This window comes from Dendrobium catenatum, unplaced genomic scaffold, assembly GCF_001605985.2.
Source record: "Dendrobium catenatum unplaced genomic scaffold, ASM160598v2 fragScaff_scaffold_133, whole genome shotgun sequence".
Classification (NCBI taxonomy): Eukaryota; Viridiplantae; Streptophyta; class Magnoliopsida; order Asparagales; family Orchidaceae; genus Dendrobium; species Dendrobium catenatum.
The window spans coordinates 8,306,430-8,322,010 of NW_021318595.1; the positions used below are offsets into that span (position 1 = coordinate 8,306,430).

At 32.9% G+C, this 15,581-nt stretch overlaps 2 protein-coding genes across 3 annotated transcripts in view; both read right to left on the bottom strand.

Moving 5' to 3' along the window:
- The window catches only part of LOC110112537 (Holliday junction resolvase MOC1, chloroplastic), an 11,981-nt gene extending 9,672 nt beyond the window's left edge, over positions 1–2,309 (bottom strand). Inside the window, exon 1 of the mRNA XM_020844791.2 lies at positions 2,157–2,309. Coding sequence (XP_020700450.1) covers positions 2,157–2,309 — 153 coding nt within the window. The remainder of the gene's footprint in view (positions 1–2,156) is intronic.
- Positions 2,310–6,323: 4,014 nt separating this feature from the next.
- LOC110112545 (APETALA2-like protein 2) lies at positions 6,324–12,968 on the bottom strand. Of its 2 annotated transcripts, XM_020844799.2 has the most exons (11): positions 11,871–12,968; positions 11,763–11,788; positions 11,573–11,603; positions 11,413–11,500; positions 10,839–10,984; positions 10,405–10,449; positions 10,077–10,180; positions 9,827–9,960; positions 9,168–9,278; positions 7,821–8,069; positions 6,324–6,665 (listed from the first exon to the last, which is right to left on the bottom strand). In XM_020844799.2, the coding sequence occupies exons 1-10, from the start codon at positions 12,401–12,403 to the stop codon at positions 7,839–7,841; spliced, it is 1,449 nt and encodes a 482-aa protein (XP_020700458.1). In that variant the 5' UTR covers positions 12,404–12,968; the 3' UTR covers positions 6,324–6,665; positions 7,821–7,838. The 2 variants fall into 2 exon arrangements, with proteins under 2 accessions (XP_020700458.1, XP_020700457.1); XM_020844798.2 differs by lacking the exon at positions 6,324–6,665 and having other exon boundaries at positions 7,557–8,069.
- Between the last annotated feature and the right edge of the window lie 2,613 nt (positions 12,969–15,581).

Consider the following 15,581-nt stretch of genomic DNA (forward strand, 5'->3'; position numbering starts at 1 on the left):
GCTTATGGACGGTCCGGTGACCTCAAATAATAATTTCTCCCTTCGAAACCCCTTTTTTAACCATATATTATAAACATTCGTCTACCCGGATTTTCTCAAATTAACTCCTAATGTTATTTCTTTTCCATTGCATTTTTTTATTTTTATTTTTTATGTCTGTTGCTTGGTTTGCTTCCCAATTTTTTTATCATTAAAAAGCTATTTAAAAAAAAAAATTTGTGATCAACAAAGATACTTTAAAAAGCAATAAAATAAAACCGCTCCAAACAAAATGCAATTCTAAGAAAGGCCTACAACTGATTCTTGTTTACATTTGTGGGCCTTGATTGGGCCTCATAACTAGCCCACTTACATAACTAGATTTTATATGTGTTGAACTCTTAATAAAGTTACAGAAGAGTAAGAAGCCTAGTCAATAAATGTTAAATGCATTGAAATGAGTCTTTTAAAAACTATAAATAACAGTAAATTGATATGAATATTTTTTAAATATTAGTTTAAAACTTTTGTAGTTCAAATCTTGAATGATGATATATTTTAAGTATATTTATATTAATATTTTTTAAATGAATCAGAGCACAAGCTAACGAGTCGAGTCAGGGGTAGCTCAAGATCGGCTCGTTAGCTCATCGAGCCCGACTCACGAGCCATTTATCAAGCTGAGCTGAGCTGGCCCACGTGTAGGCTTGACTTACTTACACCCCTAACTAGATATTCTAATACATTTTTTTTTTTCTTTCAAAATATTATTAACTTATAAAATTTATAAATTAGGGAATGAAAATGTCATTTGTTTTGATTTCAGATGTGATAGCTTTTGACCGCAATTTTTTTACTTTTACAAGAACTTTTTGTACGAATAAGCTGCTATATAAAGCAATAAGAAAGCTATATCAAAAGAAGACTAAATCTACACATATTTATACTCATTAAAGCGAAGGTTCATATCATCCATAAAATATAATTTTATATTGCAATACTCTCCTATTATTATGATAAATTGAAAGATAAAGTTGTAGCATCTTAGCTATTTAATTAATTTTAGAACATTAGATTTTATTTTCACAACTCTTTTTTTTTTTTTTTTGTAAAAAAAGTAGAATTAGTCTAAAACTATTCAAAATAAATTGAATGATTCGAGTTGATAACTTCAACTATGATAAAATTTAATGACAAAGCCTAGACCAAATAATACAAAATAAATTGCCAAATTAATTTTTCTACTCTCATTACTTGGACCATCTCCAACTGAACTCCAAATGTGCGTAGCTTATAACGTCGTTCGGTCGCTCCAGTCGAACGTCAAATCTTCCGCCATTTACTTGCGGGTGAACAATGCGACACCAATATTGGCGTGACACTGTTCACATATGCTATTTTGCTCTCTCAACCGGAAAAACGCGCAAAAGAGAGAAGAATCGTTACATTCACAGAAGTACTTAAAATGCAGTTCGATTGGAGCAGCACCACGACATTTTGGAGTTTTGTTGTATTTTGCCGTGAAAAATGGAGTTCTCCGTTGGAGATGCCCTTAAACATTGACAATAACTTAAGAGCTATCGACCTAGCAAAATAAATTATTACATGAATATATGCTATTACGCAAAAACTTTTGTGATATGAATGTCTCAACAAAGGAGAAAAAATCACAAATTTGATTGATCCAATCATCAAAAGAGGTGAATGTTTATAATTATTAGGATTTAGGAATAGGAGTATTAAGAACAATTACACAAACAACAAATCTTCAAACATGACAATAAAATTGGTACCAACAACTACTATGAAGTCTTATAGTTTGCACAAAATTATTATGGAATAAAAAAAAAATTGTTGGATTTGCGAAAGAAAGTAAGAGAGTGTGGAAGGAAGTATTAGCGCGGGCTACAGAGGCTAGCTGCGAACAACAACAGAAACAACAATATTAATCCTTTATTCAACTATGTGTGGTCGGCTACATGAATCATGTTTTATTCATTGTGTTATGTTAAGAGTCAAATAAAAAAAAAAATAAGTGATTTTTGATATGTTGTATAACAAATCACCACATCATTGACTTTTTTTTGGAACGAGGGTAACTACTCGCTGCGTGCCACTCAAAAGGAGCGCTTGGCGGCGTAACTAATTCATCGGCGGAACCTAGCGAGGCTACCCACCGGCATCGGACCCACACTTGATTTGTCCCACTGAAGAGGCGCGGCTGGATAGAGGGGATTCGAACCCGAGATGAGGGGTTCCCAATTATGCTCGCCCACTAACCACCCTAAGGGCATCTCCAACTGAACTGCAACCGCTTGAATGGCGTCCATGACCAGCTCCAGCCAAACCGCAAATTTCCTGCTATTTGGCTGCGGGTGAGCAGTGAGACGCCAATATTGGCATTGCAATGTTCATCTCCGCCATTTTTACCTCTCTACCGAACTTGGCACTGGAAAGAAGAGAGGACCGTTACCTGCAAAAGTGGGAAAAGTGGAGTTCGATTGGAGATGAATCACGGCATTTTATAGTTTCACGACATTTTGAAGTGAAAAATGAGATTTTCAGTTGGAGATGCTCAAGGATTGCAGACATTTAATTTTGTATGCAAAATAAATTATTTTAAGAAACAGTAATAAAACTATAGCAAACAAAGTGATATACTATATATAAATATATTATATTATGTTCTGTGTTATTTGGGTCTGTGTAAGTACAGTTTGTTCAATTAATGAGTGAAAAAGTTTCCCATCGGCCATTAATAAATCTCTGTCTTCTATGCTGAGGTGATGGTCAAAAGCTTCTTTTCTACTTTTTGTGGTACAAAGAACAAACCCTAAAAAGTATTAGGCTATTAATGAAAAAGCTCCTTTACTTTTTTCTTAAAAAAAAACAATTTTATAAATATAATAAAAACAGCCATTAAAAAATATTTTAATAAAATGTTTGACTTATAAGAAGCAAAGCTTAAGTTGATTGCATCATTAAATATTAAAAATATTATTTTTTTCTACCATTTCATCATTTATAATGATTTATTTTCATATAAATAAAAAGTTTCTTAATGAGTTGGTTGCTACTTAGAGCTTATTTGAGACAGCTTTTGATTATTTTATTCTGTGTAATGTGACTATACTTTCGTTCGGCTACTATTTTCTTAATATCATTTAAAAACTTTTGCGTTTAGAATTTAATTTGTCTGACTAAGGCTTCGTTTGGGACGGCTTTTTTATTACTTTCTAAAAAACAGTTTTAGTACAAAATTTTTTAATTTTGTACTAAAACTCCGTTTTAGAAAGCAATAAAAAAGTCATCCTAAACGAAGTCTAAGATTTCGTTTGAGATAGCTCTTTTACTACTTCTTAAAGCTGCTTTTAAGAAGCAGTATAAAAATAGTCACAAACTAAGCCTACATTTTCTAATACATGGAGTTGTAAGAATGACCCTAAACTTTTCAAAGAAGAATATATTTGTAAAACCCAACTTTAAAAAAAATTATTTTCCCAATAATAGTTTCAAAATCATATTTACAAAAAACTATAATCGCTCCAAACATAACGTTAATCCAATCTTAAGCTTCATTAAATATGATTATAGCTTAATTCTATCTAATCTAGATTCAAGCTATGCATGTTACAAGTAAGAAAAAACATTAATACAAGTAGAGCAACTTAAAATTAATTTGATATAGATTAATTTTGAATTTTCAAAAATAAATTATTACTTCAACATATATATACATATATTCAGATCCAATATTTATTTTGCATTTTGAAATGCGAGGTCCTCTCGAGCGAATAAGATCGACAGAGAAGAAACTGAGGGACTAAACAGAGTGCTAGATATGATCCATTTAATATTTTAAAGCGACACAAGTAACTAACGAGTTTTAAGTATTAGATATGAAATTAAATATATTTTGAGTGATATGCAAATAAATCCTCCAAAAAATTAATATTTTGACACACTTTTAAGTGATTTAAAGACTTAAATGATATATATGTAAATATAAAAATTTACATGATTGTGATATAAATGTAAATCCTTACTTGAAATAACAATAAATACCTTTTTTATGATATATTCAGCATTTCCTACATAGACAGTGAGGCCTTAGCCTATCACAAATTGATAGGTAGGAGAAGATAATAAAGAGCAAATGTTTGTTTATGAAGCTGGAGGAGTATTATTGGGAATAGAAAAGATATGAAAGGAACATAAATCTCTCTCTCTCTCTCTCTCTCTATTATTGGGAACAGAGAAGATAAAAGAGTATTATTGGAAACATAATAGATAGAGAATCAGCCTGTGAATAAATACATCAGTAGCTAGTAGCTAGCAGACAAGTTGTTTTATAGGCTGGCAGATGATTGGGAACCCTCAACCCGTGTTCGGCATTGCTCTTAAATAGGGGAAATTATTGGGTTCAGACAACGGACGTGTTCAGAGCCCAATAAAAATGCACCACATCACCAACTACTCGGTATTGAGCAGTATCAAGCAGTACCAAGCTCGGTATGCTCAGTACCGAGCTCAGTACTGCTCGGTACTAAGTACTGTGAATACCGAACATAAGTTGTGTCCGGTGTCCGAACCCAATAATCCCTCCTTGAATGAGGTCCAATCAAGTATGAGCCAAAAGGTTTCTGAGGTGAGTGTCTCTTCTAGGTCAGTTGAGAATTAGTCATGCCGCCAAGCGCCCTTTCAAGAGTGGTAGGAGATGGATACCCATTAAAAAAAAAAAAGAGAATAAAATATTATATTTCTCAGTAAAATAAAATAGGATACTTGCTCAATTATCTATATAATAGTGATTTGTTTTAATATTTGGTTTGATTCAAATTTAGTGACTATAAAAGAAAAACATGTTGAATTATTGAATTTTATGTATTAGATAAATGTTTAAAATTTTAATAAAATTAAATATATTTTTTGAAGGAAAAATTATATGCATGCCACTTTCATTCATGCCATTTACGTATCTAATTCATAAAATTTTAATATTTCATGTTCACCCTCTATAGATCAAATACGAGTGCAAGAAATGAAATATTAAAATTTATAAGATAATATGAATGATAGGAATAAAATGTAAGCGAGACATATTTGATATGAAAGTTGGCTATAGGTGGTATGCCATGAAATATTAAAGATTTAAATATTAGATATATAAATCACATTATATGAAGTATTATGTATGTAAATCCTCTTTTTTTGAATATATGAGTGATATAATGTATTTCCCAAAGCGATGAAATTTATAGTCTTAACATTGAATGATAATTACAGTCTGCCACATAACATAATGAGTTAAGAGCAACTCCTATAAAACATGAAAATTTTTACGTAGAAAATTACGAAAATGAAAAATACCACAAAGTCTAGCATGGTATAAAATATAAATAATATCATTGATGTAAGTTGAGCATTACAACATATATCATACTTCTAAATTAAAAAGAAAAACATCAATATGGTATAAGATATAGTGTTTTTATTTTATTTATAGTGATAGTGTAAGAGATAATGTTGAAGATCTCTTGTAGTGAAATTAGGGTTCTTGGAGTGCTTGAGTTATTATCAAGCAATAGCGACCTAGTACTTTACTTAGGTCATGTTGAGATTACTAGGTTTAATTTTATTATTGGGGAACGAGGGTATCTATCAGCTTAGGAGGTGCTTCGTGGCATAACTAATCCATTGACGAGCCTATCAGCAATCAGCCCCACAGATACAGGACTTGTAGCTATTACTAGATTTAATTTGATATGTCTTAGCTCAGCTAGGTTAATGGATACCTAACTAGGCCATGTTTGACTAAACTTACCTTATCTAAAATTTATTTTATTTTCCTTATCTTGACTTAGAATGTCTACATTAGTCTAGTCCAATAGAACCTAAGCTATAATTTACTTTGACTTTTTAAAGCTTGGCTTATCATGACTTCACTTGACTTTGCATGGATTGCTTTGACTTATCATAACCTTATATATAATCAAAATTAAGAAGATAATATCATTTTAATCCATTAAAGCCTCCTAGAAAAGCTAATCAACTTCTCATAACTCTTCTAGACTACAATCATTCTCTTATATTCAAACTTCAAGCTTTTTTTTCACATGAACAAATACATTAAAATGTAAAATATTCAGCTAACAAGACTTTTACAAATATAAAATTACAAATTACAACATCACCCTCCCCCACATACTTTGCCATATTATCACTCAAGAATCAAGTTGGAATCTTTGGATTGAAAAACTCCAAAATTTCTAAATAAAGTAAAAATCAACAGTCTCAATTGAGAAAGATAAGGACGACGGCTTTATGGCAAAACACAGAAAAGGGGAAAAAGTTATCGGACTTGAAACAAAATAGAAGAGAACATGAATAGCCTTTCTTTCTTCCTTGACTACATTAACATACAAATAGACAGACAAACCCAGAGAGAGAAATAAGAGAGAGAAACAAGAGAGAGAAATAAGAGAGAGAAACAAGAGAGACAAACCCAGAGAGAGAAACAAGAGAGAGAAATAAGAGAGAGAAACAAGAGAGAGAAATAAGAGAGAGAGAGAGAGGCATTAATGGTGTTCACATTGCAGCAGAAACGCACTCAGCACACAAAAGAAGACTGTCTGTAGTAGCTTTGCTTCCCATCCCAGCGTGTAGATAATCTACTTGCTTGCCAACTGTTGGAGACAAGTTTGAATAATCACTTTATTCAAATTTAGTTCAAACACTATGACTTTATACATAACAGTTTTTTTTTTCTTCTAAAGACAATATAAGTTTTTTTTTTATGAGGTTACTTAGAATATTTTAGAATTAATCTCACTGCTTACTATCAACAAATAAATGAAATTGATACTAAAAGTTTAAAAATACTCACATGAAAGTTATTTTTTTAGCTAAAGAGATGACAGATTGACAATAAAATTAAAACTTTCTTACTGCTTAAAATATCTTTTTAGTATAAATATTTTAATTTTTGTACAAAGACAATTATTTAAGTACTGAGAAAGCCGTCCCAAACGAAGCCTAAAGCCTTGTTTGGGACAATTTTTTGTAACTATTTTTTCACCATTTTAAAGAAATTTTTATGCTAAAAAATCGTCTTAAAAAATAAAAAGAAAACTATTCCAACTGAAGCTAAAATTGATTCAGATTTAATCAATTAGGAGATAAAATAGAATACATGCAAAAAAAATTGAGGCTATGGCTTCATTTGAGACAACTTTCTCAGATCATAACCATAATTTTTATCTGACCACTATTTAAAGAAATTGTACTGAAAGCTGCTTTCTACAACTATTTAAAAAAATTATTTCCTTTATTTCATCTTTATAAAGCATTAAAAAAACTATCCCAAACAGAGCTTAAATTGAACACACTTTAGTCTAGGGACTATTTCAACTATTTATAGTTTAACAAAAATTAACTAAGATAAAACATTAGTTAATAATAGAAATAAATACAAATATTTACAGTAATATACCAATAAAACTCTAAACAAAATAGCAAATATATTTATTCATTCTCTCAAATTTTAATCTCTTGTTTTCAATTTCTAAGCCATTTCACATTTCTGACTGACCAATATTTTTTCTCAATAATGAAATGCATAAGCACATCATAGAGGAATGAACAATATGTGCATAAAATCTCAAATATTTGTGCCTGAAATATAGATATATGTAGATATATGGTGGTAAAGTAAATACAACACCAAAAACAAGCACCCAAGTTATACTACCCAAAGCAAAGCAATACTACAATTTTAAACCTCAGCTTCAGGTAACATTAAAACGAATTAACACAATACATTTGTGCTGGTTCATAAGTACCTGTGATTTGCAAGGAACTCAGCCCTGGAAGAAGCCATGGCTGGCGGCCGGAGGGTGGTGGAGGTGGGGATGGTAGAGGTGAGAGGCTGACGCCGATTGTGGCGGCTGGATCGAAGGGTTCGTTATTGTATTCGAGGCAGAGAATCCTGATGATGCTGCAGACGAGAAGAGCGGGAGGTGGGAGAGACTATGGAATTTCCAAGGCCAGCTTGTTGAGCCTGGCTCAGCCTTCTTGTTCAATGCATTTTCCTGTTAGAAGCAATATTTTATGTGAAAATACTAGCTTGGTTGATAGGTAATTAGTATTTATTAGATAGGTATTATGAATTAATGAGTTATTATATGTCATTATATTTTATAAATACTCTCCCTCAATTGTTATTGCCCTCTCTTCTTCCCCGATTTAACTTTTCTATGTTGTTTGGTAGCAGGATTTAGGCCAGATTTGTCGCCGTAGACAGAAAATTCTGCCTTTTCGAGCTAAATCCAAAATCCTGTTTTCTTCCGGATTTATGAAATTCATTGGCTCGAAAGGAATAGTCCGCGTTAAATCCCCTCTATAGCCAAAAACAGTCACACGGGATTTAATAGAATTTATCAAGAATGTTACCAAACAATTTTCAGGATTTCCAAAATACAAATTTAGAGGATTTAAGAAAACCTGCTTAAATCAAATCCTGGGTGCTAACAAACAACCCCTTAAAGTTTTAGATAAAGATCAAAGTTGTCTAATTCTCATATTTTATTTATTTATTTCGTTGTTAGGCTCATAACAGTTTCTTATGCATGTGGAGACATTTAGAAGAAGACAACTGATCGAATGGGCTAATAATTGTCTACAGAAAAGGCTCCAAGGTAAATTATTATATGTTCACTGTTGCTTTCATGCACGCAAATTGATTGATATCTGATAAGCACAGAGAATGCATTGACCTAGCTGTTAAAGATGCACATAAAGATGGCAATCTGGATGTCAGTAATCAATATTTGTTAGGAGAGTGGAGCATACGGGTCCCAAATTAAGTCTAATATATTGATAAGTGGACACCATCATTAAACTTATAAATTTAAGTCAGTGAAGAAGGACCACTAAAAAATCTATAATAAAGAACACAAATCTTGGTTTTTAATATTGATTTAGAGCTATTTTTCAAACAAATTTGTAGATCTTACAATCCCCCACAAATAAGGAGTCCTTTACATTATTAGTTATCACTCCATCAAATTAAAGCTTTTTTCCTTTTAAGAACATTATGTTTATGCAAAAAGAATTCTCTCAATCACAAGAAAAGAAGGCAATTATGACAGTAAAATCCCAAATAAGGTCAGCAAAATGTGTATGATTACCTCATTGATGGGGATGAATCCTGTATATACATTACTCCAGGCTCGAGGATGCTCGGGTGCCACAGCCAGGTGCTGTGTTTGAAGAGCTGAATTGGAAGAAGGTTGGTCGACCTGTAGGACAATAAAAGCAAAGCCAGAACCATTATCTCGAAGTTCAGCATAACTGGCTAAACTATTTGCCTTCTGTAAGGAAAAAAAAAATCAATATTCTAAATTTTATGTAAAGAAGGGGAACAACAAGGGTAAGTGAAAGTGGCACTGACGATACATTGATCAATCAATTTTCAGTGTCCTTAAGGAGAGATTATTCTGTGCGGACGCCGGACACAACTTACCGTCCAGAGGCGAATCAGTTGCAACCACGTCATCCAGTACCAAGCTCGATGCCGAACAGTATCGAGTCGTGGTACCGAATAGGAGGTGACGTGGCACATTTTCATTGGGCTTTGGACAAAGCCCGGCGTTCAGTGTCCGCACAAAATAATTCATCTCTTATAAGACATATAGAGAGCTAAAGTTTCAGTTAGAAAATCAAAGAAAGTTCTTACTAACTATGTTTGAAAAATGCAACTAAACTAAGGTGTAGAGAGATTCTGTTGGGAAATTCAAACATGTCAACAAACTAAAGCACGTAAACAAGTATGAATCAAGAAAATTACCTTCATTTTCTTGACATTAGAAGCTTCATATGGGCCACATTGGAATTGTAAACCCATTGGGTTAACATTTCTTTTCAAATTGCTGACAGAAGGCTGAGATATACTCAAGTTCAAATCAATGTCTTTGCCAAAAGCTGTTAATAGGAGTCAGATAATCAAACAATGTATTAGTCAACAACAGATTTATGCGATGACAAGGAATAACAATTTTCAATTTTCTACTAGAAATCAAATCAAACTATGTCAACACCTTCCACATCATCCTTGGAAAGAAGTTCTCCTTCATAAGTACTTGGTTCAAAATTGGTGACAGCTTCCCTTCCATTACACTTAATAGCAGCTTTATCGTAGGCCCTAATGACCAAAAAAAGGAAACTAGACAATTATTTTTGTCCAAGCAGCCTGGCAGAAGCTAAGGATCATATTAAGGCTTCGTTTGGGACGGCTTTCTTGCTTCTTTTTAAAGAAGTTTTCAAGTATTTTTGTACTAGAAAGTCATTTTAAGAAACATGAAGAGAGTTGTCCCAAACGAAGCCTAAAAATGCCAGTGATTGATAAAATTCAAAGCTCTAGCCAACCTTGCAGCTTCTACTTCGCTGTCATATAGCCCAAGATATATATACCTGCATGCAAACCATGGGATTTCATTGGTAAAAGTAGTATGCTTAAAACTTATGCCTTCTCAAAACAATCATGATGGTTAATAAGCAAATACCTACTGAAATATTAGTATTTGATCAGAGGTGATAATTCAAAATTCCCTAATTTATATATGGATTCTACGCTTCAACAACTAAGGTTTCGTTTGAGACGGCTTTCATAATGCTTCTTAAATATACTTTTTAGTATATAAATTTAAATTTTTGTATTAAAAAGCTACTTTAAGAAGCAGGAAGAAAGCAGTCCCAAATGAAGCCTAAAACTAAGGCAGTTATGTCCAGGAAAGCAGGTAAAAAGTCAAGATTGATGTATACAAATAAAATGATGAAAATATTAAGGTTAAGTCCCATACTTTTTGCCAAGTAACTGTCCCATGCGAGCTTCCCATCGACCACATTTGTGAAGAGTCACTCCTCTATATTTTGAGCTTCCTCTTGAAAATCCAGTACTTTGGCGACGAAGAATATGCACAAATTCCTCCTTGGTCAGATTTCTCATCTGAGAAATTTTGAGCAGAAACATCATAAGCCTATGATCTAAGGGGTTGCTTTACTACAAGTGGGATATAGTAAATCCTATGAATCAAGATTAACAAATTTTGAGGAGATTAAAACCTAAAATCTTTCAAACATGATAATGGTTAAATCTTATAATATACTGACAAGTTGTTTGGCTATTAGTTTCGGGATTTAAGATTTATAAATGAGAGAAATCTTTAAATTCATCAAATCTTGAGAACAGTGGAATTAACAAATCAGGAATTTAATCAATAATGGAGTTAAAACGAAACTATCAAAATAGTAAAATTAAAAATCTCCAAAGTACTATCTGATAGAATTTAAGCTGCAAATCTAACTTAGATCCTGCCAAAAATTAGGATAAATCAACTGACAAACCGACTAATTAGATAAGCATGTAACTCTTGCCTGCCTCAAATCGTCATCATAGTCACTGAGATTGAAATTGATGTCAGCATCAACTCCACGAAATTTAATGGCAGCCCGATCATATGCTCTGCAATTAAAAAAAATACAATTAGATTTTATTTCCATGAAACAGGCCATAGTAACATTAAGACAAATTTACCTGGCCGCAGCATGAGCAGTGTCAAAGCCCCCTGCAGAACAAATAAAAATTATAAAAAAGGTTTAAAACAAAAAGCAGAGAAAGATGAATTTAAATAGGATATATGATGCCTCGATTAAAAAAGAGTTTGTAGTCATCCAAAATTTCATTCAACTGATTCGAGTAAACAAAATGAACGAAGTAATCGTACCTAAATAGACTTGCTTCCCACAATCCCTAAGACCAAAAAAAAAGCTCAGCGACAAAAAAAAGCTAAAATATAAAACAAGAATGAAAGGGGGAATAAGCTGATGCATACCATATGTGAGATTCCCATCTTCCGGTTCTCCTGTAAAACGTGACTCCCCGATACTGAGAGCTGCGTGATCTCGGCCCCCTTCTACTCTTCTTCACCTGAGGCTGCTGTTGCTGGGGATTGAGAAGCTTAACCTCCCCCGTTGCCGACGCATCAGTCTGGTAGAAGCTGAGGTCTATCAAATGCGGCCTGGACGAAGATGACGCGAACGTAGTTCCAGTCCGCGGGCCATCTAAAATAGTTTGAGCCTGCGGTGGAAATAGCTGATGAGTGATCAAGTCAGCCTCCGAAGCAACACGGATTTCATCCCCGTACTCCTCTACCTCATCTGCATCCTTCAAGATACTGAACCTGAAAGCCGGGCGATTAGAACAAGAGTCCTCGTCACCGATGTTACTTAAGTCCTCAGCATTGAGAACAGAGGAGTTCGATGTCCCGGAATCGGTCATTTGAACTCCAACAGATCCTTCTGGCAGGAGCTTCTCCGGCACCGACGACGACTCGCAACCAGATGCCACGTTGAGATCTAGCACCATCTCTGAAACGCAGACTAACGCTCCCACAGCTTATAGACAATCCAACTAAGCTTGTTAAAACCGGTGTCAACGTTTCCTAATAGGGCTTCCTCGGCTATTTCCGGAAGAAAAGCCAGAGGAGGTAAAGATAGAAACACGAGAGAGCCGAATCGTTCTTACGGAACATTGGCCTTTACATCTCCAAGCATTTATTGCGAAGATGTGATATGCCTCCTCCCTCCACTCTGGACTTTCATCTTCTCCGTTATTGGCTATATTTCCTCTTCCTCTACAACAATAAACTAGAAAAGGGGCGGAACAGATAAAAATCCTCTCCGATCGGCAATCGTGGACGAAGAAAGTAGCAGCAATAACGAAGCATCCACGGCTAAAAAGAAAGAAACAAGTGACAAGAAAAGCTAAGGGGAATCAAAGAAGCTTGCAGGCAATAAGTGGACGTGACAGTTAGATTTGACTATCTCCGTCGAGGTGAAGTTCGCCGGCGGCGAAGAGTAGCGTTAAGGATCGAGGTAGGAGAAGCCGAAGAGGAAAGAGAGCTGATGGGACGAATAAAAGCAGCGAGAGATGCGCTTATAGAGGGATAGCTCGCCCCCAAAATAATTCGAAATTTAATAATTAATATTAATAATTAATTGAGGGGGAAAAAAACGTTAGGGTAATTAGAAAATTACGGGCTTTTGTCTGCTACTATAGGTGCTTCCGTATGGATCTACCGCCAGTGGGAGTGTTCCAAAATTAGGGTTATTTTGTAGGAGCTATATGTGGGTTCATATTTAGGGGATTTATAATATATATGTATATTATATACTATATTGGTATTTTAGTCATATATGCATAAAAATATATATTGTATTTTAAATTTTAATATTAATAATATCTTTTGCTGTGATTTAAAATTATATTTATCTTATTTTACATTAAGGTGTAACAGCGTTGATATAATGTGTCACACTCTATCAAGGCTGCCACACTCTATTTTAACATAGCATTAATAAAAATGCTAAATTTATTTTTTTAGTATTTCCCTAGATAGAGTGTGGCAGCTTTGATATATTTATGGATGCTCTTAATTGTGAAAAATAATCATCTTCAGAGACCAACAGAGTTAGCATATGCATCGGGAAGTTTGAGAGGGGGGGGGGGGATTAGGACATTATTATGATTATATTACTAATTAGGGCATAAAAAATTCATAATGTATAAATGATACACAAGAATCATAGTGGTTAGTTTAAATGATGTATATAGAGAAAATATCCACTATTCAAAAGAATTGAATACAATATGCAAGCTTAGTAGTTACAAGAAAGATTTTATTATAGGAATAAGAGAGATTAGAAAGATTGATTGATTCATTCATTCATTCATATTGTAAGATAGATTGATTCATATATGAGAGAGACTACTAACATTTTATGACTCTTATTGTAAGATAGATTGATTCATTCATTCATACTCTTTTCTTCTTTATTAAGTTGGAAAGGAGAAAAAAAAGGATTATAGTGGAATAAATAAGAAACTACATAGGTTGAAATGCACACTATTATAAAGTCATCCTTTTATTTATTATGAGATGAGGGAGATGTCCAAAAAAAAGTATAAAGTATATGATGACAATAGTTGAAAGAGTTATCAGCACTTAAAAAGAGGATAATAAATCTTGACAAAGAGAAGGTGGATGAGATAAAGAAGAAAACGATGGCAAAGAACATTTAAATGAATGATTTCTTTAACATATTGTATGGCTTGAAGGGTTATTTCGATGAAGAAAAGTGTAAATTAAAGATGATAGAGGGGATATTGTGGTCAAGATGGGGATCTACATGACAACAAAGCTTTGATATCTCGCTTCATATGCAATTTTGGATGTCAGCATGTAGGCTCTTTATACGAAGACCATAAGTCATATCAATTTTGTGATAGTAAGACAATAAAATTCTTAGGTATAGAAATCCAAGAAGAGTTAACAATTATAGAGATGATAATAAACCAATAGAGGAGCTAAAATTCTCTTGACTAAAATTATACATGTCAATGCTAAGAGGCAGAGGGCAATGATAAGTTATAATAACTCAAATATATGAAATAAATTTTCTTGAAAATAAAAATTCTGAAATAGAGCACTTTACCGCTGATCTGATGAGCATTGCGACGTTATAAAACAAATGGTATATATATATATCCTTGCCTCACCCATTGACTCCCTCACTTGATTGCTTAGCTAGGAAAATTTTGAAAGAGTCGAAGAGGAGAGATGAGAGAGAAAAATATTTAGATCATATTTATTTGTCATTCCTTTTAGTGATTTTGCTCTATTCATTATAAGTGATTAAGCTCTTACATTTTTTTTCAATGATTTTGATTTCTACGGATTTTATCTCTCCTAAATCTGTCAAAAATGCATTATCTCATGGTTTCATAAGTTTTTATCGTGCAAGTTTAGATGTATTATGAATTTGATCATTCTAAATGATTTGATATAATTTTATTATATTTTAAATGAAATGCTTAATGATATCAAGTATATGACATGATAACTCAATGTGATACCCTACTAATCCAGATGATTCACTGATTGAGAGTTATAAGGAGCTGGAGATTGATTAATTGGGAGTTATAAGGAGTCAGGACAACCGATTCAAGTGATTCAATGGGAGTTATAACGAGTACATTAATTGAGAGTTATAAAGGTAGAATTATTAAGTGATAAGTGCAGAAGCAAGACAAACTTAAGATATGTTCATTGAATATTTGAATATTGATACCGACACTTCTACAAATATTGTACTTATATTTTGACTGACATTAATATTATTTTCTATCATTATCACTATTTGATGTTATTTGTTAATACTATTGATTGTTACTGTGACTGATAATGCAATTGATTGAGATAGGAAGAATCATATAAGATAAATTAATACACATAATCAGTATAAATATTGATACATATACTTCTTTATATGATTTATAGCATAGTATTCTCTTTTATCTTATATTGATTTTAGTTGTAAGATTTTTGTTTCTTGTTGGGCTATGTGCTCACTTCGTGATTTTATATATTTTCAGGAAAAGAATAAAAATCATATGAAATGAGGCTTCGGACAAAACAAAAATACAATCACATTTCTTTCTATTATTTATTGGTAAGCCTACTTAAATGAATAAAATGAAAGGC